Raw genomic sequence first — 19176 nt, 5'->3', positions numbered from 1 at the left:
AAAGTACAGTACCACTGGTCGTAGTCAGCATCACAGTTGCAGTAGTGATCTGGATCCAGACAGGTGTCCTGCAGACCACAGACACACTGACGGCTGCCGGGCTGAGCTCCTCCCCAGTAGGTCTGGATCTGACCTGGATCCAGACCTCCCACCCACCAGCTGAAAGGAGCACCCTCTGAAAAAAACATAAAAATACACACATTAATCCTTATTTTGCACCAGGGACAATTTACACTGCAAAACAGAGATGTATGAGGTAAGACTAAGAGATAAGAGGAGGCAGTAACTGACTGCTGAATGGGAAACGTCTCCTAACAGAGAAATGTCACTGTCTTCACAATAAACTTAGTAGGTTTATTTGTTTAAGTCAGTGCTTGCACTGCTTATAAAATGAGACAGATCTTCCCCTCCTATCTGTATTTCCGTCTGTCTAAAAGAACCCATCTCTGTAGGCTACCAACACAAACCAACACCTCTCTGTCGCTGCCCGTTAGTGAATTCTTACAGCCCTGCTGCCCAGCCTCGACCATGTATCACTGCTGTTTCCCTGATAAAATTGGACAGATAATGGGCAGCTAGTCTCTCAAGACTTCTCTTCCTGACAAGCATCCTGATAAGTGGGCTTTGTAAGTGTACACAGTGGTGGTTCACAGGTCAAAACAAGAGACAAGAGACTTTCTTCAGTGCAGTTTGATACTAAAGTATTCTCTTTTCCAATAAGGAGAGGAAAAACAGGTAACCAAATGTTTTAAGTTTAGATTCTTCTTGCAAGAAGAGGAACATCAAATGAGTGGTAAAAATGCAGCCTTTACTCTGCCAAGCAGGTTATGTTTTCCCTCATGTCTGCTTGATGGACTGTTTGTTTGTTTGTCAGATGGATTACGCAAAATCTACTGAACCAATTTGCACCAAACTTGGTGGAAGGATGGGGCATCATCCAGGGAGGAAATCATTACATTTTGGTGTGGATCCAGTTAAATGGGCAGATCCAGGATTTTTTTAAATCACTTTTTTTTTTTTTTTGAGTTAATTTCTCAGGAAATGTTGAGAAGATTTACACCAACCAGCCACAAGGTTAAAACAGATAACTAGTTTTAATGTTGTGGTTGATTATTGTATGTAGTTAAGAGTAAAATATACATTCTATTGCCTTTCATGTCTAAAACTTTTATGACAAATCATTTATGTTATTAGACTGCTTCCTTTTTCCTTTCCTTTAAGAGCTAAACAGACGTGTAGGATTGTTTGGCCATGGCAGAGGTTTGCGCTCTACGGAGTGCTGTTCTAGTTTTTTAAAGAAACAATGACAAAAACAACCCAGAAACAAAAGCAGCTGATGATTTACTTGAGAAATGAAGTGGTGCAGATAAAGTTTTAGCTGCTGCAGCGGAATGAGGAGAAGAAAATGCACAACAGAAAAAGCAATTGATGTTTTAATTAGTAACTAAATTAACTAAATCAGCACTTCACGCCACTCCTCTCTGCTGCCAGATATAGATCCCTCAGATGCAGAAAAGCTTGCTTCACTAAGAACCTTTTTGTCTGATGCACTTTTCCATAGAAGAGCTTTTTTTTTCCCTCCTGGTCTTACCTGGTGTGTTGAGGAGGCGGGACTTCCTGCAGTAGTAGGACAGCTCCTGCTCACAGTGCTGCGACTGGCTGATGACGGCCGTCAACTGCTCCTCCTCAGAGGCGTAATCAAAGTGGGCTGAATGTTGGCTTCTCTCAGGGGACGAATGAACTCTGGTCAGCTCTGTGTTGTTGTGCTGGATCACCATCCACGCTGTGTCCTCTGGTGGAAAGACGGGGGAAATTTGAGAGACACAGGAAATAAATTCAGTAAATTCTGAGTATGCAAATCCAGAACTGAGTGAAAGTAGGACGATGGGAGAAAGCAGTGGAAGGGGATTTACTGTGACTACTGTACTGCTGTCCCTGAGTGTGTGGGTGTGTGTGTTACCTGTCATGTTACAGTAGATGAGCTGGGGTTTGATTGGTCCACTGCCGTCAACATCTATGTAATAATGTCCTGACGCGTTGCCTTTGTGTTTGTACGCCTCACACGACTGCTCGTATGTCGCTGAGGAGGAAAACACAAAGAGAGACTATCAACAATAATAAAATAACTATCCTGCAGTATATTGAATCAACAGCAGCATGTCAGTGGGCAGCTCTGGCTTGTGGGATGGAAGGAAGGTTATTAAACTGCTTCTGTGTGCTGTGTTCACTATCAGCACATCATTGTGAATTCTTACATATTCTGAAACTGTTTCCAAGTTTGTAAGAATCAGGGGCTTGTGAAGAAGCGTTTTTTTTTTATTTTCAGAAAACTTTGGGACAACTGTTTCCATCTGTGTCATGTCAAAATAGTGGCTGAGCTTCATAAAAGACAGCAGTGATTCAGAAATCAAATTGAATTCGAGGCTGAAAAGAATTAACAGAGAAAGAGTCCAAATACAGAGCTGTCTTGTAGAAATTATGTTTTCTAGCAACATAATAGGCGGATGTTGTCAATTAACATACTATTTGCCAAGTTAGAAAATAGTTGAAGGAATGACAGATACATTTACTAATGGCAGCAGATTTGCAAAGGGGTGATTGGGGTGGATGGTGGGCATACAAAGCAAGCAACTGTCACACCAGAGACTGTGGTTAGATTTAGGCAACAGCACTTTGGTTAAAGTTTGGCAAAGATCATGGCTTTGGTTAAATGTAAATAAACTATGACCTTTCCTTAACCTTCACCAAATGCCTAAACATGACCATAAAAAAGTTCAGTATTTCTGTAATCACAATAAATGAGTATTATAATGTATGAGTGGATATCTGTGAATATTTTACTGACATGTTCAGTATCAACATTCTTGTGACTCGCCAAATATGCAGGTTATAAACATATTTTCACATTAATAGAAAACAAAAATTGGTCACAATTACGTTTCCACCAACATTGATGTATTTACTGTTCCACCTAACCACATGTATGCCAGCCTCCCTGACTTCCTGACTCACATGGCGGTACATAAATATACCTGAAAATGCATGGCCAAGGAGGTAAATGCAGGCATCAAAAAACTTTTCCTATTAAAACATAACTGGCCAAACAAATGAGCTGTATTTCAATGTGATTTCTAGGAGATAAGCTGGCATTCTGGTAGGACAAGATACTTAGATAGATTTTAGCTTGCAACCAAAAAGAATCATAAAACACTATATTATATTTGTCTTCCCACCACAGTCAAGCTTAGCCTCAATAGATGTATATAATCAGTCACTAAAAATGAATAAAAACACTACACAAACCTAATGATAGTAGCTTGTCTCTAAAGTGTATCTGAATATTGTGAAATGTCTTTTCAGTGTGAATTTCCCTGAAGGAAAATAAATCTCTAACCCTAATTGCATTAGTGCTCTACTCTAAATAAGTGTAGAAAAACACTGTGCGAACAACAAAAGAGCAGTGAGCCAAAGATGAACAATTTTAAAAAAGGCACCAATCAATTAAAAACAGTTACAAAACAATTAAACTACATGGAATTAAAATGGGTGAAAACAAATTAATTAAGACCCTCTGATTATATAATGATTACTCTGTAGAATACACACACACACCACCAATAAGATTCACATGAGCTCCTATTCTCATGCTTTCTTTTAGGAAAGTCTTCTCAATGCATTACCTTGATGCAGCTCGAGAAAGGTTTTGACCCAAATATAACAATGAGACACTGAGGTGAGCGGTGTGTGTGTGTGTGTGTGAACCTGAGGTGGCCCTGATCTACCCCGGAGCTGATCCCACCATCAGAGCGCAGAGAGATTCAATCAATGCTTGGCAGTGTAGTCAAAGCCACAATCTCTTTAATTTCTAATTTGACTCACCTAAAATACTGTAGGCAGTCTCTAAGTTGAAATCCATTTATGTGGAAAGAACAGTCTGCCTTAGGACTCGCTCTCCTTTTCTGACATGCTTTCTGCCTCGTTCTTCTCTCCTTGTTTACCTCCCTATTACGCCTATCCTCACTCTCTCTTTATCTTTCTTTCTGAATGACTTGTTTTTGTTTCATCTCTCTATGTCTTCACCTCCTTCTCTACTGTTCCCACTCTGTCATTTGCTCTGATGACGCAGAGGAGGGAGCTGATTGATTTTACAGTTTTGCTCTGAGCCTGATCATTCCAGTTTCATTTCACTTCAAATGTTCTGACCTAAATGGCAACATTCAGAAGTTATTACAACAAAAAACATTTCATACATTACAGTATAGTTGTGACTAAATATAACCACTGATAGACTCTCTCATAAAAATATTCAATATTAAATAACCTTTTGCCACAAAGAGGTTAGATACATCTAGATGCCAACACCTTCAGTCAGTTACTTATGACTGGCCAAGACAAGATGTCGTCAAGTGGCGTCCAACTTTCCTCAGATGTTTCAACCCTGAACAGTGCCTTCCAGTTTGTGGGTTGGCAGTGATGGCCGGTCACTTCTCACCCTCTCCTGGCTTCCAGCTCCAACTCCTCCCACCTGTTCCAGGGCCAACAAGAGGCTCTGTCTGCTCCCAGAGCTGTGAGCATCTTCCACACAGACTGTGCCAGGAAACCTCTGCAGAAAACCTAAAGTGGGAATAGCCAGGCCTGCCACCCTTTATCCGTGCATTGTTGGACCAGCTTCTACTGCCTGGCCTTCCTCTCCAAGGCCCCTTTGCCTTCGTCTTCCCACAGGACCGTCAGCTCAGTCAGGATGATCCTCTTTGCCTCCCAGACCATATAACTATGTCAAGCCTCAGGGACATTTGGATGACCTGGGGAAAGTGTAGTTTTCTTCCCATGTCCATCCCCATCTCTCACAGCTGCCGGAGGCTCTAGTTGGTCGTCTTTAGGGAGGGTGACTTCCTCCCAGCCCTGATGAACTGTACAAATGGGGCTGGTCTCACATGGGTCTGACAATTTTTATGTGTATCTTCTGCTCCAAGATGCCAACTAGTGCTCAGAAAACCTTGTCATAATGCCATATCCCCTGGCTGAGTGCAGTCTGCATCCTGCCAGTATGTGCCTCTCTCTTCACATGGTTTTATATAAGGAGTTTCTCGCTGCAGGAGGGGAAAGTTATGAGCTGTGCCCCAGTGGCGGTAACTGTTTATGCCCAAGTCAAGCCTCAAGAGCCATGGTTAGACGCTTCAGCTAGAATTTTGCATCAAAATTGTTATAGTTAATGAATGTGGCTCAGTTTTAGCCTAGCTTAGATGCCTGTTCATTGTACAGTATCAGTGTCCCTACTCATACCTGCATTAACCTGCATCGTGGGTAATCTGCTCACAAGTGGGCAGCTCTAAGTGTGAATGAACTCAAGACGTACTGAGATCCAAACACTCAGACCACATTCGGAGGTGACCTGGGCCGCTGAAGGACTGCCTACTCAACACCCTCTTCATAAGAGCAAGTGCGTACTCATTCAGTTGGTGCTTAACTAACATAAGCTGGCTTTGTCCACAGTGTCTGAAAATGTCAAAAAAAAGCCCATAGAGATAAATTACAAGTGCTTCAAACATTTGGTTTGCGTAACACATGTAAAGGAACAGGCTGATGAAGCCAATCAATCCTTCACAGCAGGCTGTAGAAGCGGTGAAAAAAAAACAGCAGATTAACGGAGAAGCAGGAAATATAACTTCAACAATTAGTCTGTTCTTGAAATTGTTGAACATGTTTTTATGTATTTGCATTTAATGATTAACAACATTAACTTATCTGTCTGTATCTATGTGTGTGTGGGTCATCACTGTTGTTTACTCTGTTGATCATTATGTGTTTGAAGTGGGTCATTATAACGAATCATAAAACAGACTTCTCTAAGACCCTGTAAAACAGTTTTCATGTTTTTTTTTTTGTCAGCTTTTAATTGCTTCTTTTTATGATTCCATTAACAAACTACCTGGAAAACCCCAGACTTCTAAAATCTAAATACTTAGCAAGTAGAGAGAAGTTCACACCAGTTTCTCAGTCGTCGTGGCTGATGTGTGCTGTTTGAAGTGAGAAGTGGGAGAAAATTGTAGCTTTCATCTACAGCAGGATGCCATCCCTTTGTTCTTTCCTCAGCTTTCTCCCAGTGGATAAAGTGACACTTTATTTCTGCATTATGTATTACCAAGCAGGCTATTTTTGTTAAGAAGCAGCATATCAAATTTGGTGCAAACTTACCCATGAGTCTCCACAGGCCTGCAGGTAATGTATAACTTTGAATAAATAGCCATCACTTCTTTTTAAAGCTGTTAGTACTTAAATCATGTTTAACTTAATTTGCACTTCAATTTCCTGATGCAATTAGGAGGAAAATGTGTAACTTAAGCATTCAGAGTTACTTTAATCATCGTTTTGTGTATTTGTTATGTAGGAGAAAAACAGTATCATATCTGAAAACTGAGCAGTGCAGGCACAATAATCATTTTCAGCCATTGCCTTTCTCCTGAAATCTGACCATAGTTCTGAAAAACAAACATTTTTCCTTTGAGGTTTTTTTGAGAAACACAACAGATAATTTCCATGTTTTTGTTATGCATCGTCTTCGCTCACAAAAAATCAGGAATCACCCTTGTTACTTTTGCTTTGTAGACACTGCTCTAACTTTTAAAACAGGTTCTTTAGTCTGTGACAAAGTGAAGAAGGTTGAGTGGCGGGTGTTTGTTTTCAGCATGAACCTCTGCCTCGTGGTGTCCGGTGGGACTCGAGTGTAAAGCAGCCTGTGCCACATGACTTTACACGCTGGAATCGAGTTGAACACACACAGGCGCATGCACACTGACACACACATCACACAAATACACACTCACATTTAAAATGAAACAATAAGACCAGAGATAAGGGCCATCTGCAGGTGTCAGAAAGCCAAAATAAGACATTTTAAGGCTTTCAAATTAAGTGGAAGTCTAATTTTCTCAGCATAATAAAGTACCACCAATCTGTTTAGTCTATTCCCAATTGAACATGGCTAATTAAAGTTCTGAAACAATGGAATAGGAAAAAACGGAGGCAAGGAAATTAACTGTTAGGGGACATGGGGTCTCACTGTTATTAAAGCAGATGAAATGAAAACATGTTTGGAATATTAATCATGTACTCTGTTCATCGAAGGCTTCGGTAACAGGTCATTATATGTTTGTTCCTCCAACATTTGATTTTCCACTGAGAACAGAACATTGCACACTGATGCAATACAGAGAAAGGTGATGACTCCACTTGTGTTTACACTATTGCATTTTCAGTCATCATCTTCTTGAAACAAAACACATTTCACAGGGAGGTGATATTATTTGTTGGCGCAATGGCGTATCACTCACCTCCCTAACATTATCGCTGTCACCAAAACATAAAATTTGGTATTTACTGAAAAATCTTTTCAACTGTAAGATTTTGATTCCCTCATAAGCAAACAGAACAAAACTACATTAAATTAATCATTAAATTCAACTGATGCACCTTTAAAGATGCTATATGCAAAGTTCTACTACTGCTATGTAGCCAACTTTATCATTAAAAGCTGTTTGCTCACAATACCTCTTTGTGACAGTGGTCACTGTAGTGTCCGGTCTACCCTCAGTCTATATATCATATATACATATAGCACCTTTAAGTAAATCATCAAATTTGAAGTATTTTTTTATTGGTCTTCATTCATATAGGATTTTTAATTTGACCAAACCTGTCCTTGTAACCTGTAATAATGACTGAAAATAAGTACTGACCACTTAAACACTTAAACACTGTATTTTAGGCTTTGAAGCATTTTAAAAACACTCTGCGGCTGGTTGCTTACAGCTGTGGCATGTGGCTCCTCTGTAGCCGCTGTTGGAGCAGTTACAGTGGAAGGTGCTCCACGACTGAGTACATCTACCTCCATGTTCACAGTGACTGGGGGAACACCTGGGAGACAGACAAACAGAGACATACAGAGAGAGAAGCTTATTGTCTGGCAAAAGTTCTCTAAAAAGTTTCTCAAGGATGTCAGCAATGAAAAGGAAAAAGAAGGAAAAAGAACAGGCCTTCAGCACACCTGACTGCAGGTGTGTAGGAGGGACCTGAATGAAAGCAGTCTTAAAACAACAAAAGAAAAGTTTCTGTCTTTTAAGCAAATTTCACAAGTCTTTGTTTTCATGTCGAGTGAAACACAGGTGTGTGTTCTGAGAAGCAGCTGGTTTGAAAGATCCCTTTGTCAGTGCTGTTAACTAACATTGCATCATCCAGAGACACAACTCTTGAACTCCCACCCAACCCATCTCTAAAGGAATAAAGTCTCATTTTATTATTTATTTTTGTGTTTTGGGGGCATGGAAGAAACACATTTTATCAAGATGCAAAACCATATATCTTTTCTTTTCTTCAATATATCCAACCACAACAGCACTCAATCAAGCTGGTGCAGTGGGTGACGTTTCCAATAGGATGAGGCTTTATTTGTGGTGCCATCAGAGGTGAGGGGAGGGCATTTGCTGTTGGGAACCTGTATCATTTAAGAGTCGGCTGCAAAACAGTTTAAGAGCTGGGACCAAGTGCAATTAAAGTAGTTGTAGCTGTAGTTGTACTAATAAGCTAATTTGTATTTGCGGTAGCATGAGCAGAATGTACAACACACAGGAGCACTGCATTAACAGTGAAACCAACATCTAATATCTCATGAGGGGAACGTTTTTCTTTGCCAAATCTACACAGTTGCACATAAATGCACAGTTTCAGCAGATGTTTTTCATCTGTCAGTGTTAAGTAACATTTTTAATTCTATTTCCAGGCAAAGTTAACAGAAGAAAAAATACAAAAAACAAAACAAACAAACAAACAAAAAAAAAAACTGTGGGCCATCTGGTACAAGACTATATTGTACCAGAGGGCCCACAGTCCACACACTAATACATCTATCCACCTAATTACTGTAGGCCATTTTGCCATAATAGTGTTGCTCAGACACAGCTTTGGTTCATGTTCATTCCCTGTAATCACCAACACCAATCTAGTGTTGGTTATAAGTAGGAAATAAACTTGGACCCATATATATTAATCTGTAAAAACAGTAAAATGTTGTATTAAAACTGCATTATGCATTGGTTGACTATCAGGAGGGAAAATTATTTCCACAACATTTTTCCCCCAACACTATTTTAGACCTGTGCTGTCAGCATAGACACTCACACATACACAGCACATGTTTGTGAGTAGGGGAGGAGGGATGAGGAGCAGCAGCAAGATGGTGGCAGTGACTGGATATCATCTCTGTTTGGACGGTGAACCAGCAGAAATGAGGTCAGGGGACTGTAGATAGAGACAGTAGGAGAAGAACCATGGTATGCCAGTCAATATAGGTGGAGATCTGATTTCTTATTGCTTAGGTGAGTTTGATAAACAAAAGGTTCAATCATCGGAGGGTGATATGAATGAAACTCCTGCCTTGTATTTTTTATTTGTTCTGTTTCCCACCTCATCCTAAGATTGTCCTGTCTTGATCTTGTCCTGCTATATTAATCTATTTTCAATCCAACTTATTAGATTCTTTAAGGTGTATGCAGGGGTAAATTCAGCAGTTATTGCTTTTAATTTTTCCTTCTTCACCTGTATCCCTGCAGATCTATCCTGAACATAGGGAAAAGCATTTAATTTAATTGGAGGATGACTGGTCATTTACACTGATCAGCCACAACATAAAAACCACTGGTCCTCCTCATGCTGCCAAAACAGCACCTGCAGTGTCTGCCACTGGGACATTGGTGTTGACATTGGCTGTTGTTCCTTTGGGTCCTGTGGATTGCAGACTGGGGGCCTTCATGGATCTGTCTTGGTCCAGCGCATCACACAGATGTTGGATCAGTTTGGGATCTGAGGAGTTCTGAGGCCAGTTCAGCATCTAAGGTTCTTTCTCGTGCTCCTTGAGCCATTTCTGAGCAGTTTTTGTCACGTGGCAGGAGGCACACTGTCCTACAGGGGGAGGCCCCTGCCATCGGGGAGTGCTGTTGCCATGAGGGGGTGTGCTTGGTCTGTGTCAATGTTTAGGTGGATGGTACGTGTCAAAATAATGTCCAGATGAATGCCAGGACCCAAGGTTTCCCACCAGAACATTGCATTGTACCAATATGTTTGATGTTATTCACTTCACCTGTCAGTGGTTTTAATATTATTGCTGATCAGTCTATATTTTCATAAAACTCAGCTAATCCTGATTTCCTCTATATATGAGTAGTGGGCACAAGCACGCGGCCAAACCACAGTTTGCCATCAGACTATTTATTTTACCAGGCTGCAGATAGAATAGCCAGAGAACACTTCTTGTGTATTCACTACTCAGACAAGAAGAGCAGGCAGACAAATGTCTGTGCATTCACCCCATTTTGTCCCTGCTCCCACTCTGGTCTGCAAAAGTTGGGAAAACTCAACTTTTCTTGGCAAGAACCATCTGCAGCCACAGTAGGCAACTCTTTCCAGCAGCGTTGGAGGAGTTTTCTGTCATTGTCTCAACATCCAGTTTGCTGTCGGCAGCTTGCTGCCACATGCATGCCTCAACCAAGAACACAGAGTGAAAATTACAAAAAGACTCAAAAACACAAGCCCGGGTCAAACAGTGAGCTGAACTGTAGCCTGTATCACTAAATCTACTATAAATCTTTCCAGGGCTGAAAGTTCACAGTTTTTAAAACACTTTGTCCTCTATAAATCTCGGGGGAGGGGCTCCTAGCTCGACTAACAATTTGCAATGCAATGTGACAGTATACTGCACCACAGCTCAGATCACAGGACTCCTGGATTAACTGAGAAAAAGAGACTTTGTAGCTTATCTAAAAGTTTGTAGTGCGGTGTGACAGTGTCCTATAACGTAGCTTGGATCACAGGGCTTGCATCCAATCTCCCCAGTTTCTATTACTGCCTCTGGCTAAACCAGCACAGCACCTCCCTCCGATCTGCACACTATTACTGGACAGGCAGACCAGGATGTCCTACAAAGACTTCAAATAACTGCAGTGTGCTGAACAGCATGGGAGAGAGCGAAAGAGAGGAAAAGTGTGTATTTTTATCCTTTCAGTCTGCTCTGCTCCTGTCCTGAGATAAGCTGCCACATCACACACACACATACAGAGTTTGGGAAATGACACAGGTGTGTGAAGGGAAAGATGTGTGTGTGTCACTGGTCACACAGAGCACGGGACACGTTGTAAAGTCAGCGGCAGGCAGACAAACAGATACACAGACAGTCAGACACAACGAGAAGAGTGGACCTCTCTGTGACCTGTGTTTCTTTTTATTTGTGGACGTGTGTGTGTGTGTGTGTGTGTGAGTGTGTGCTTTGACAAGGCGTATTATTAAGTTGTCAGGAACCTGACAGAAGCAAAGAGGTCAGAATTACTGCCTTCTGACAGCTTCATCTATCTCTCCTCAAAACACACACACACACAAACACTTGCACGCTGTGCAGAGATGTTGGTGGGAGCGGGTGGTAAGTTCAGAGACTTCATAGCTTTGGAAAGCAAGTGTGTCCTAGAGGTGTTGGTATGCTTCAAACAAAGCGCTTGTCGGATGTCTAGACCCCCCCACCCCGCCCAACCGCACACACACCTTCTGTCTGGCTATGGCTGTGTATATTCCAAAACTGACAGATATGAGATAAGAGTTGTATCCTCTCATTTAACTCTCTCAGCAGGGAAGCCAATAAAATGTCAAACTATTCCTTTGAATGGTCTTCCTGAACTTTTTATTCTTGTGAGTTTGTGTTTTACATAAAATCTAATGAGTAATATATGAATGCAAAACAAGAAGCACAAAGGTGGATACATTTTTTTAAGGTTTCTGGGCTTTGGCACTGAGCAGGCTTTGGATGGCTTTGTCTTGGTAGCAGTGGGAATCCCAAACACTCATTGCAAGAACAATGCTCACCAATGACATGTATTAAGAAATGGCAGCACTGGAAGCGCACTGCCAACCCCTTACTGTATACAGTAGCTGTGCCCTGTGGTGGTCCTCTTAAAAGTCCATTCTCATCAAGAAATACTTTGTGAGCACCTACTTCCCATTTTTTGACTTTGATAATCAACTTAAATAAACAAGGAGATGAAATACATTTCCCTCTCACTGCTAATTAATCCACTTGGTTGCACACGCAGCAAGTCTTTCAGCCTCTCCTCAGGAATACAGTTGGGTGTAGCTGACGTGTTTAGTGGGCAAGAATGGGAGTTTTAGATTAATAAATGGCCACTGCTGCTCTCTTTTCGATCCTTGATTTCAAAGGCTGGCTCTTGAGCCGCAGGGAGGGATTTTTCAACTTGATCTTTTCAGTCTGTGTTATAAACAAGTGATTTAGCCACCCCTGAGAGATGGTTCAGATTTAGAAACTTACATAAGTGCGCGTGTGGAAGGAAGAGAGAGGGATTATAAGAAATTTAGGCTTTCCTCCTCCACAATACATCCTTAAGTAAAACACCTCTGTCAGCAGGTTGTCAGATGGTGTAGTCTGATATCACAATTTTTCTTTGCATCTCTTCAATCATAATGTAAAGTGACAGTTGATGAAGGCAAGATTTTGTATTCATCTCTCATACATTTTGTCACTTATATTGCTTTAGTTGGTGAATGTGTATTTGATTGCTATCTATCTGTCCATCTGAGTGCACTTAGGCATTGTTCTAACTCTTCAGTACTCCCCACTTCAACAGCACCAGACTGTGGTGGAGGAAGCACGGTTGCTCAGTGAGACGGCTCCTGTTTCTCTCATAGATGCCTGTGACTTCACTAAAAACACACTCACTTGGTGCAGAGCAGGGCGGTGAGCAGAGATATTTTCTGGCTTGTGAAGCAAGTAACTTTAAGCACACTCCATTCAGTCTTCAGCCTCCACTGAATGAAATCTTTCTCAGCTTTTGACCTTTATTAAACAGAGGATCCTGAAAAGAAATCACTTACCAATGTCTCTTTTCTTCTGCTACAACCAAACATGCCAAGTTCAAACACTCTGAGAGGAGTAACACGAGAAAGCTGAAATTGAGTGTTGTCATCACAGAAATAGATTTTAATGATTGCAATGTTTGCTTCGCATTTTTGAAAAACAGTCTCTCAACTCTTGTGTCTCAATGTGTTGATTGGCTATTTACTTGTCACATATCTGATAATGCTGTAGGCAGGACATTGAGACAGACTGCGAGCAGTAACCTTTCGGACTAGACTTCAGTAAGATTTCAGATTTCTGCTGCATCAGAGCCAAAGGTGCACATTTTAAATCTATTCATATAATCAGCAACCAGGTCAGACAAAGCTACGATTCTGACAATTGGGAAAATTCTGAATATCAACCTGAATATCAAAAATACATCAAAAGACATCAAAGACACGACTAGTCTGCAAGTGCAGTAACCTCTGAAATGAGAAACAAGACTGCACATACTGCAACGCTGTCCAAGGTCCTGATCCTGCTGTAAGTCAACAACAAGGGAGCTGTCCATGGTACCAGCTTCTGTCCTCATTGAAAGCAACTGGAAGGTACTACATGTACTAGTTAGGGCCCGAGCAACGAGTTGCGTGGGCCCAATGGGGCCATGCAACGAGTTGCAAGGACCCTCTTGTTTTGTTCTAGTTGTTATCTCTGGTATACGCCTCTCTATCCCCTCCAACTGCTCTGATATAGGACACAACTGTTTTTCCTACTGTAAAGACCAACAATGCATTTCTCCACTTCTCACTCTCCCATTAGAGTGTCTGTGACATGTTCCTCACACAGAAGTAAATTGTGCATTTGTTGGGGAGTAGTTTCAGTAGTGGCTTTGTTGTGCTAGTTAGTCTCCACGGAGAGTATACCTGACGTGGGAACATGTTATGCAGTACAACAACGTGGCTCACTGATGTGTTTGTGACACGTTTTTGGACAAAACAGGAGCTCTACAGCACAGAGTAATAAGTTATAGCAGGCTTTAGCAACAAAGACAATACCTGTTAACAGGGTGAATTCATTGTTGGTTTTGCTTTTTTATTGGAAGTTGCTGACAATATCACCACTTATCACTTAAATCATAATTCTCTAGTCTCCGTGCTTGTTGTTTTCATTGAGTCATAGAGCGACAAATGCCAAGTCTAATTAATTGGCCTTGTGTTTTTGTGTTGACAAGTCAACAGTGTCACTTCAGTGCATCAATGGTCCCTGGTCTCTATTTGCACATGGGCTCTCATCTGACTTTAAAGAGGACAGCAACTAATGAAATTTAATTTTGCATCTGTGCGTGTTTTATTGAGCATGGCAAAGGGAGAAGCACTAAATACATTTAGAATATGAGCATGTGCTTCAAACTAAACCAAGAGTGAAATGCAAATAAATCACAAACTGAGTACTTCCTCCTATCTTTTTTCACAAATCCCAACATGACTGTGAAAACCACTTTGAACCCAAACATTGCACACAGCAAAAGAACTTCATAAGAAAAGTTAATGAGTTCAATCACAGCCAGAGACAAAAATAAAAGTAGGCTGGTGTCACAACAAGTGTGTAAGTGTGTCATCACATTCAGATGGCTGTGGGATGTGTGGGTTTCATTGTTACGGCAGAGATGAAAAAGAAGTCTGGTGGTATTTTTGGAGACTAACCTGTCGATGATGCCGCACATGTCAATCTGCAAATGGCTGTAGTTTCCCAGCAGCCTTTGCTGCACTTTTATTAGGTCCACAGGTTGGTCATCCAGAGTCAAGAGACGCATACAGCCCTGAAACATTTTGAAGGGGTTCCTACACTCCCAACCGCTCTGCTGAGCAGGACAACCTGAGGAGGGAAACAGATGACACTGTCAGTGATTGGACTCAACTTTGCATTTCTTTACATGCTGTTTTCTTAGTATGAATGAACTTTAATCTATTCTAATTATAAAACAATAAAGACACATTTCTCCCCCAGATGCCCCAAAGTGTCTCCACTTGTGTTAACCATGTTTACAAGACTGATGAAGGCATAAAAATATCAATTCTTATTGGAGTGTAGTGTGTCAGAACAGCACTGTTGTCATAATAAACCTCACTGATATTTTGTGCTCTAATGAAAACACTGAGGTCGCTACTGATTAGAGGTGTAACGATTCTGAAACAGAGATCAAAACTCTGATACAACTGTCCACCGTGCATGTGAATCGTAAATTTTTTATTGAATTTAAAGTTAGTGAAAGCTGTATCTTTTGTAAATATTACATGTTAGACTTATTTTATTGGTGTCCAAGTGTGTGTTTTACATGATTTTGGTCAAATCATGATCAAGTAATCACGGCTGCAGTAAAAGTTAGGCTAGTATAATTAGCTCAAGATGAATTATAACCTTGACATTGCAGACCCCCCAGACTACAGGGATTAAAACTCACATTGAACAGTGTTATAGTTGAGTGTTTTATCATTGAATGTCATGTGACATCCTTCCTGACTCCCAGGCTGTCCGTGAACAACGCTGAATATTTCTCATCTCAGGCTCAAGTTGAAAATGAATGCCAGCAAAGTCACTTATGACACAGGATGACATTCTGTGGGCTAACAGAAACCGCTTCCAGGAAACAGCTTCTCCAGGTTGTTACCAGAAAAAGAGACAGGCATTACAGCAGCTACCTGTCAAACACAGGATCGATTCCAAGGGTCTTTCATGTCTGTTAAGCCACACATGGGTAGGCACCCCTGGTATATTTCAGGACTTCAGGCTTTTTAGATCCTCAGAACAACTGTTTTTAACTGCTCCACGATGGAACATGGAATAGGGTTGTGCCTTTGCACTAGCAAAGCATTGCAACAGCTTTCTGCCCTCAATTAAAAGTTCTTCCTAAACTATAATTTTAAAGACAAAACTCAAGACATACATGTTTTCATCAGCCCTTGGTGGCTCTTAGTGGTATTTTCTGCTTCTTTAATTTTATTAATTGATCTTAGAAGTTTTATTCAGTTTTCTGTTTTACATGTTTTCATATATTTGATATTTCTTTGTTTCTCATAATTGCCATTCATTGATTTTTCTATCATTTGTTCTTTTGATATTGATATCATTTTACTTGCTGTGTTATTGGTAAGGCTTTAACTAAAATGTGTGCAACACTTGGGTCAACAACCAACTCTTAGTTTGTGTATTTTAAGAAGGGTTACAACCTTATATTCTCAGATAGTGATCCATTCTCCACTTAATACAAACTTAAAAATGCTGATCAATTCAGTATAATGTCCATTTCCACAGCACTAATTCCATCAATACAGACAGAATCAGAACAATGTTAAGTAAGCCACCAACTCAACACTATCTCCAGAAAGGCTATGACTTAAATATTGGCTTTCAGGGGTGATTTTACAGTATTTAGAGCTATATAGATTCTTTCTCTGAAGTCTGCAACTAGCTGCTGTGTGGTTCCTCTCTGCAGGAAAAACTCATCCTCCCTTACTCCCGTTTCCCTCAGCAGAGCTTAATGTTCTGATTCAATGTAGGCAAGGGGTTGATTATTCACTATCACTGCAGAATCTACTTGTGAACCTCTTTTATCTTCAGAGCAGATTTTTTTTTTTGTTCTCCATTGGCCTTGGATTCTCCATATGTCTTATTTGAACCCTTAGCATCGGCAGACCTGAGGTGTCTTGCCACAAAGCCTCTATCACACCAGAGCCTGTGAATGAGATCCATGTCTTATTCATCAGTGATTCACGACGTTTGAGGTCGATCCTGGATGGTGGCATTTTGTGGCCAAATGCAGCTCTGCACGGCTCTAATTACAGTCAGCCCATCAGGCACACAGTTCGACACCTCCCAGCAGAGGGGAGGGTGTGTGTGTGTGTGTGTGTGTGTGTGTGTGTGTGTGTGTGTGTGTGTGTGTATGGTGGTGGTGGTGGTGGTGGGGGGGGGGGGGGGTTGATGACTCACTGCTCATTGTCACTTTGAATTTTGAGAGCTCAAAAGAACATTTTGTAGGAGTTGTTTTCCTTATGGCAGTGACAATGACACATGGGGGAGGTTTTGAAAATTTGGCATTAATACTCTTCAGTCATAGCATCCAAGTTGCCTCTGTAACTATCATTTTACCTTAGTAATTCATTGTTGGTATGATTCATAATAGTAGTCAAACTCCCTGTCATTCTTTATCATAATACGTAGACTGTGTTCTGTGTTTGGTGAACTGGCAACACTTTGAGTCTCGCTGTTCAGCATTCATAAGCAGAATTTAAAGTTTACTTAAATTGTTCATAATGCACTGTAATGTAGTTGGAGGCACATATAAGTGCTTGATAATATAGTTTCCAAAAAGTATGCCAAGTAATGGATGAAAATACACTGAAGAACCAAAACATTATGACCATCGCAGGTTGTCCTCCAAAACAGCTGCAACCTGCCAAGGCACGGACTCTACAAGACCTCTGACGGTGCCCTGTTGGTATCTGGCACCAAGACATCAACAGCAGATCCTTTAAGTTCTGTAAGATGTTAAAGTGGATCCCCCAACACTGGGAGTACCCGTGAGCCCTGGCACCACCCCAGTGTGGAAGTATGCAAATTGAGACACAGCGCATGTCTTAATATGTATGTGATTGTACAGGAGTGTGACTCGGAGAGGGAAAATATAAAAGGTAAGAAAGCTCAAGAAAAATTAAAAGAGAAGGTGATTGGAGAGAGAGGAATGCCTGCAAAAGGAAACCAGTGAGAAAAAGAGGGAGACTCAAAGAGAGAAAAGAAGGGGGAGAGACTAAGCAGCTTTATGGCTTCATCCCTCTCTGGGGGGCACTGAACCTCCAAAGGAGATCTGGAGATGATAATTATTACCTGAGTACCACCATGAATTTTAACCAGTCCTAAATGTCCCTGTCAGCAGTTTTCCCACCGCAAAATACTTCAAGTACAATTTATAATATTTAACAAGATAAGGCTTTTAGTTAAAAAAAAAACAAAAAACAAACCTATTGAAAGATGCAGCTACCATGTATTTTAATGGCTAACAAAAAGGGAAAAAAGTAAAAACAGCACACAGAAGGCAGGTAAAAATGTTTACTCACCACCAAAGAAGAGCTGACTGTCTGCAGTGAGAGGAAGTGGGATGCTGGTGTGAGCAGTGGCTCCTTCGTCTTTGTCCACTGTGATGCTCAGACGATCTTGTCCCGACTTCATCTCCACTGAATGCCACTGACCATCATTCAGACCTGAACCTAACAACATAAACATATATACAAACATATATTAGTTACTGTTTTTACAATTACTAATCCACATTTTCCTGCTGTTCAAACCTTGACCAACATTTTTCCCCTTAAAGACCTCTGTGAAAGACTTGTGCCAGGTGGAGAAAACCAACAGGTCAAACTGAATACAGAATGTTTTTGTTATCACATGCGACAATGTGATGTTTCTCCATCCTCTCCTAGTCACAAACTGGTTTACAGCCCGTCCCAGAATGGCAGTTCCACCTCTCCATTCCTCACTCCCACACAAGTGTTCCTCTCATCATGGAGGTGGAAAGTTTATGATCAGTCCCTGTTGGATGCAATGAATGCTGGATGTGTGGACATATGGCCAGGAAACAGGCTGCAAAGATATTCTTTCCCAGGCGTATTGAGAGGACATTAAGTCTGATGTGGATGCATTGTGTCCAAATGCAGAGGACAGGGTTGACTAGCCCTGCTGTATTTCTGTATCTGTAGCTATTCTATAAATGTACTACATATATAGCAAATATGCACAGTCTTATATTGTGTTACTGGAATTTTGTGTACTTATTTTTACTCTATGCAAAAAATGGCAAAGAAGCCTATTTCAGCATATTCTCATTTCTGAATAATTTATCTGAAATTTATAACAAATAATTTAAAAAAAAAAGCTACTTCAAACAAAGACAACAGTGAAACACATTGTAATGCCACTCGTTAGTGACATTCTGTTCAGTCTTTTGTGAGTGACAAAGTTTTCTTGTTGGAAGACAAATGTTGTCAGTGTTCTGGTACAATGGATTGAATCTTGAAATATAGATGAATTGAACTGAATTAGTGCATTTTGGATGTGAGATTAATTTACTGTTGAACTGAAGAGAACTGTGTGAAGTTCGTGTTCATTTTAATATGACCTATGATTGAATCTATTGTCTTTCCTTGGGTTTGGCAGCAAATCAGGTTCATAACATAACATAAGTTTGTTGAGGATGCTTCAGCCTTGTAGAGCTGTTGGGGGTTGTAGTTTCA

At 40.8% G+C, this 19176-nt stretch overlaps 1 protein-coding gene across 1 annotated transcript in view; it reads right to left on the bottom strand.

Moving 5' to 3' along the window:
• LOC108876646 (contactin-associated protein-like 4) overlaps positions 1 to 19176 on the bottom strand; it is an 89921-nt gene that overhangs the window by 24499 nt on the left and 46246 nt on the right. Inside the window, exons 9-14 of the mRNA XM_018666291.2 lie at positions 18001 to 18150; positions 14593 to 14764; positions 7808 to 7914; positions 1961 to 2080; positions 1592 to 1792; positions 13 to 175 (exon numbers count right to left, since the gene is read on the bottom strand). Coding sequence (XP_018521807.1) covers positions 13 to 175; positions 1592 to 1792; positions 1961 to 2080; positions 7808 to 7914; positions 14593 to 14764; positions 18001 to 18150 — 913 coding nt within the window. The remainder of the gene's footprint in view (positions 1 to 12; positions 176 to 1591; positions 1793 to 1960; positions 2081 to 7807; positions 7915 to 14592; positions 14765 to 18000; positions 18151 to 19176) is intronic.

Source organism: Lates calcarifer, linkage group LG17 (genome assembly GCF_001640805.2).
Source record: "Lates calcarifer isolate ASB-BC8 linkage group LG17, TLL_Latcal_v3, whole genome shotgun sequence".
Classification (NCBI taxonomy): Eukaryota; Metazoa; Chordata; class Actinopteri; family Centropomidae; genus Lates; species Lates calcarifer.
Note: the sequence above shows the minus strand (reverse complement) of the source record. Positions and strands in the feature narration are given on the sequence as shown.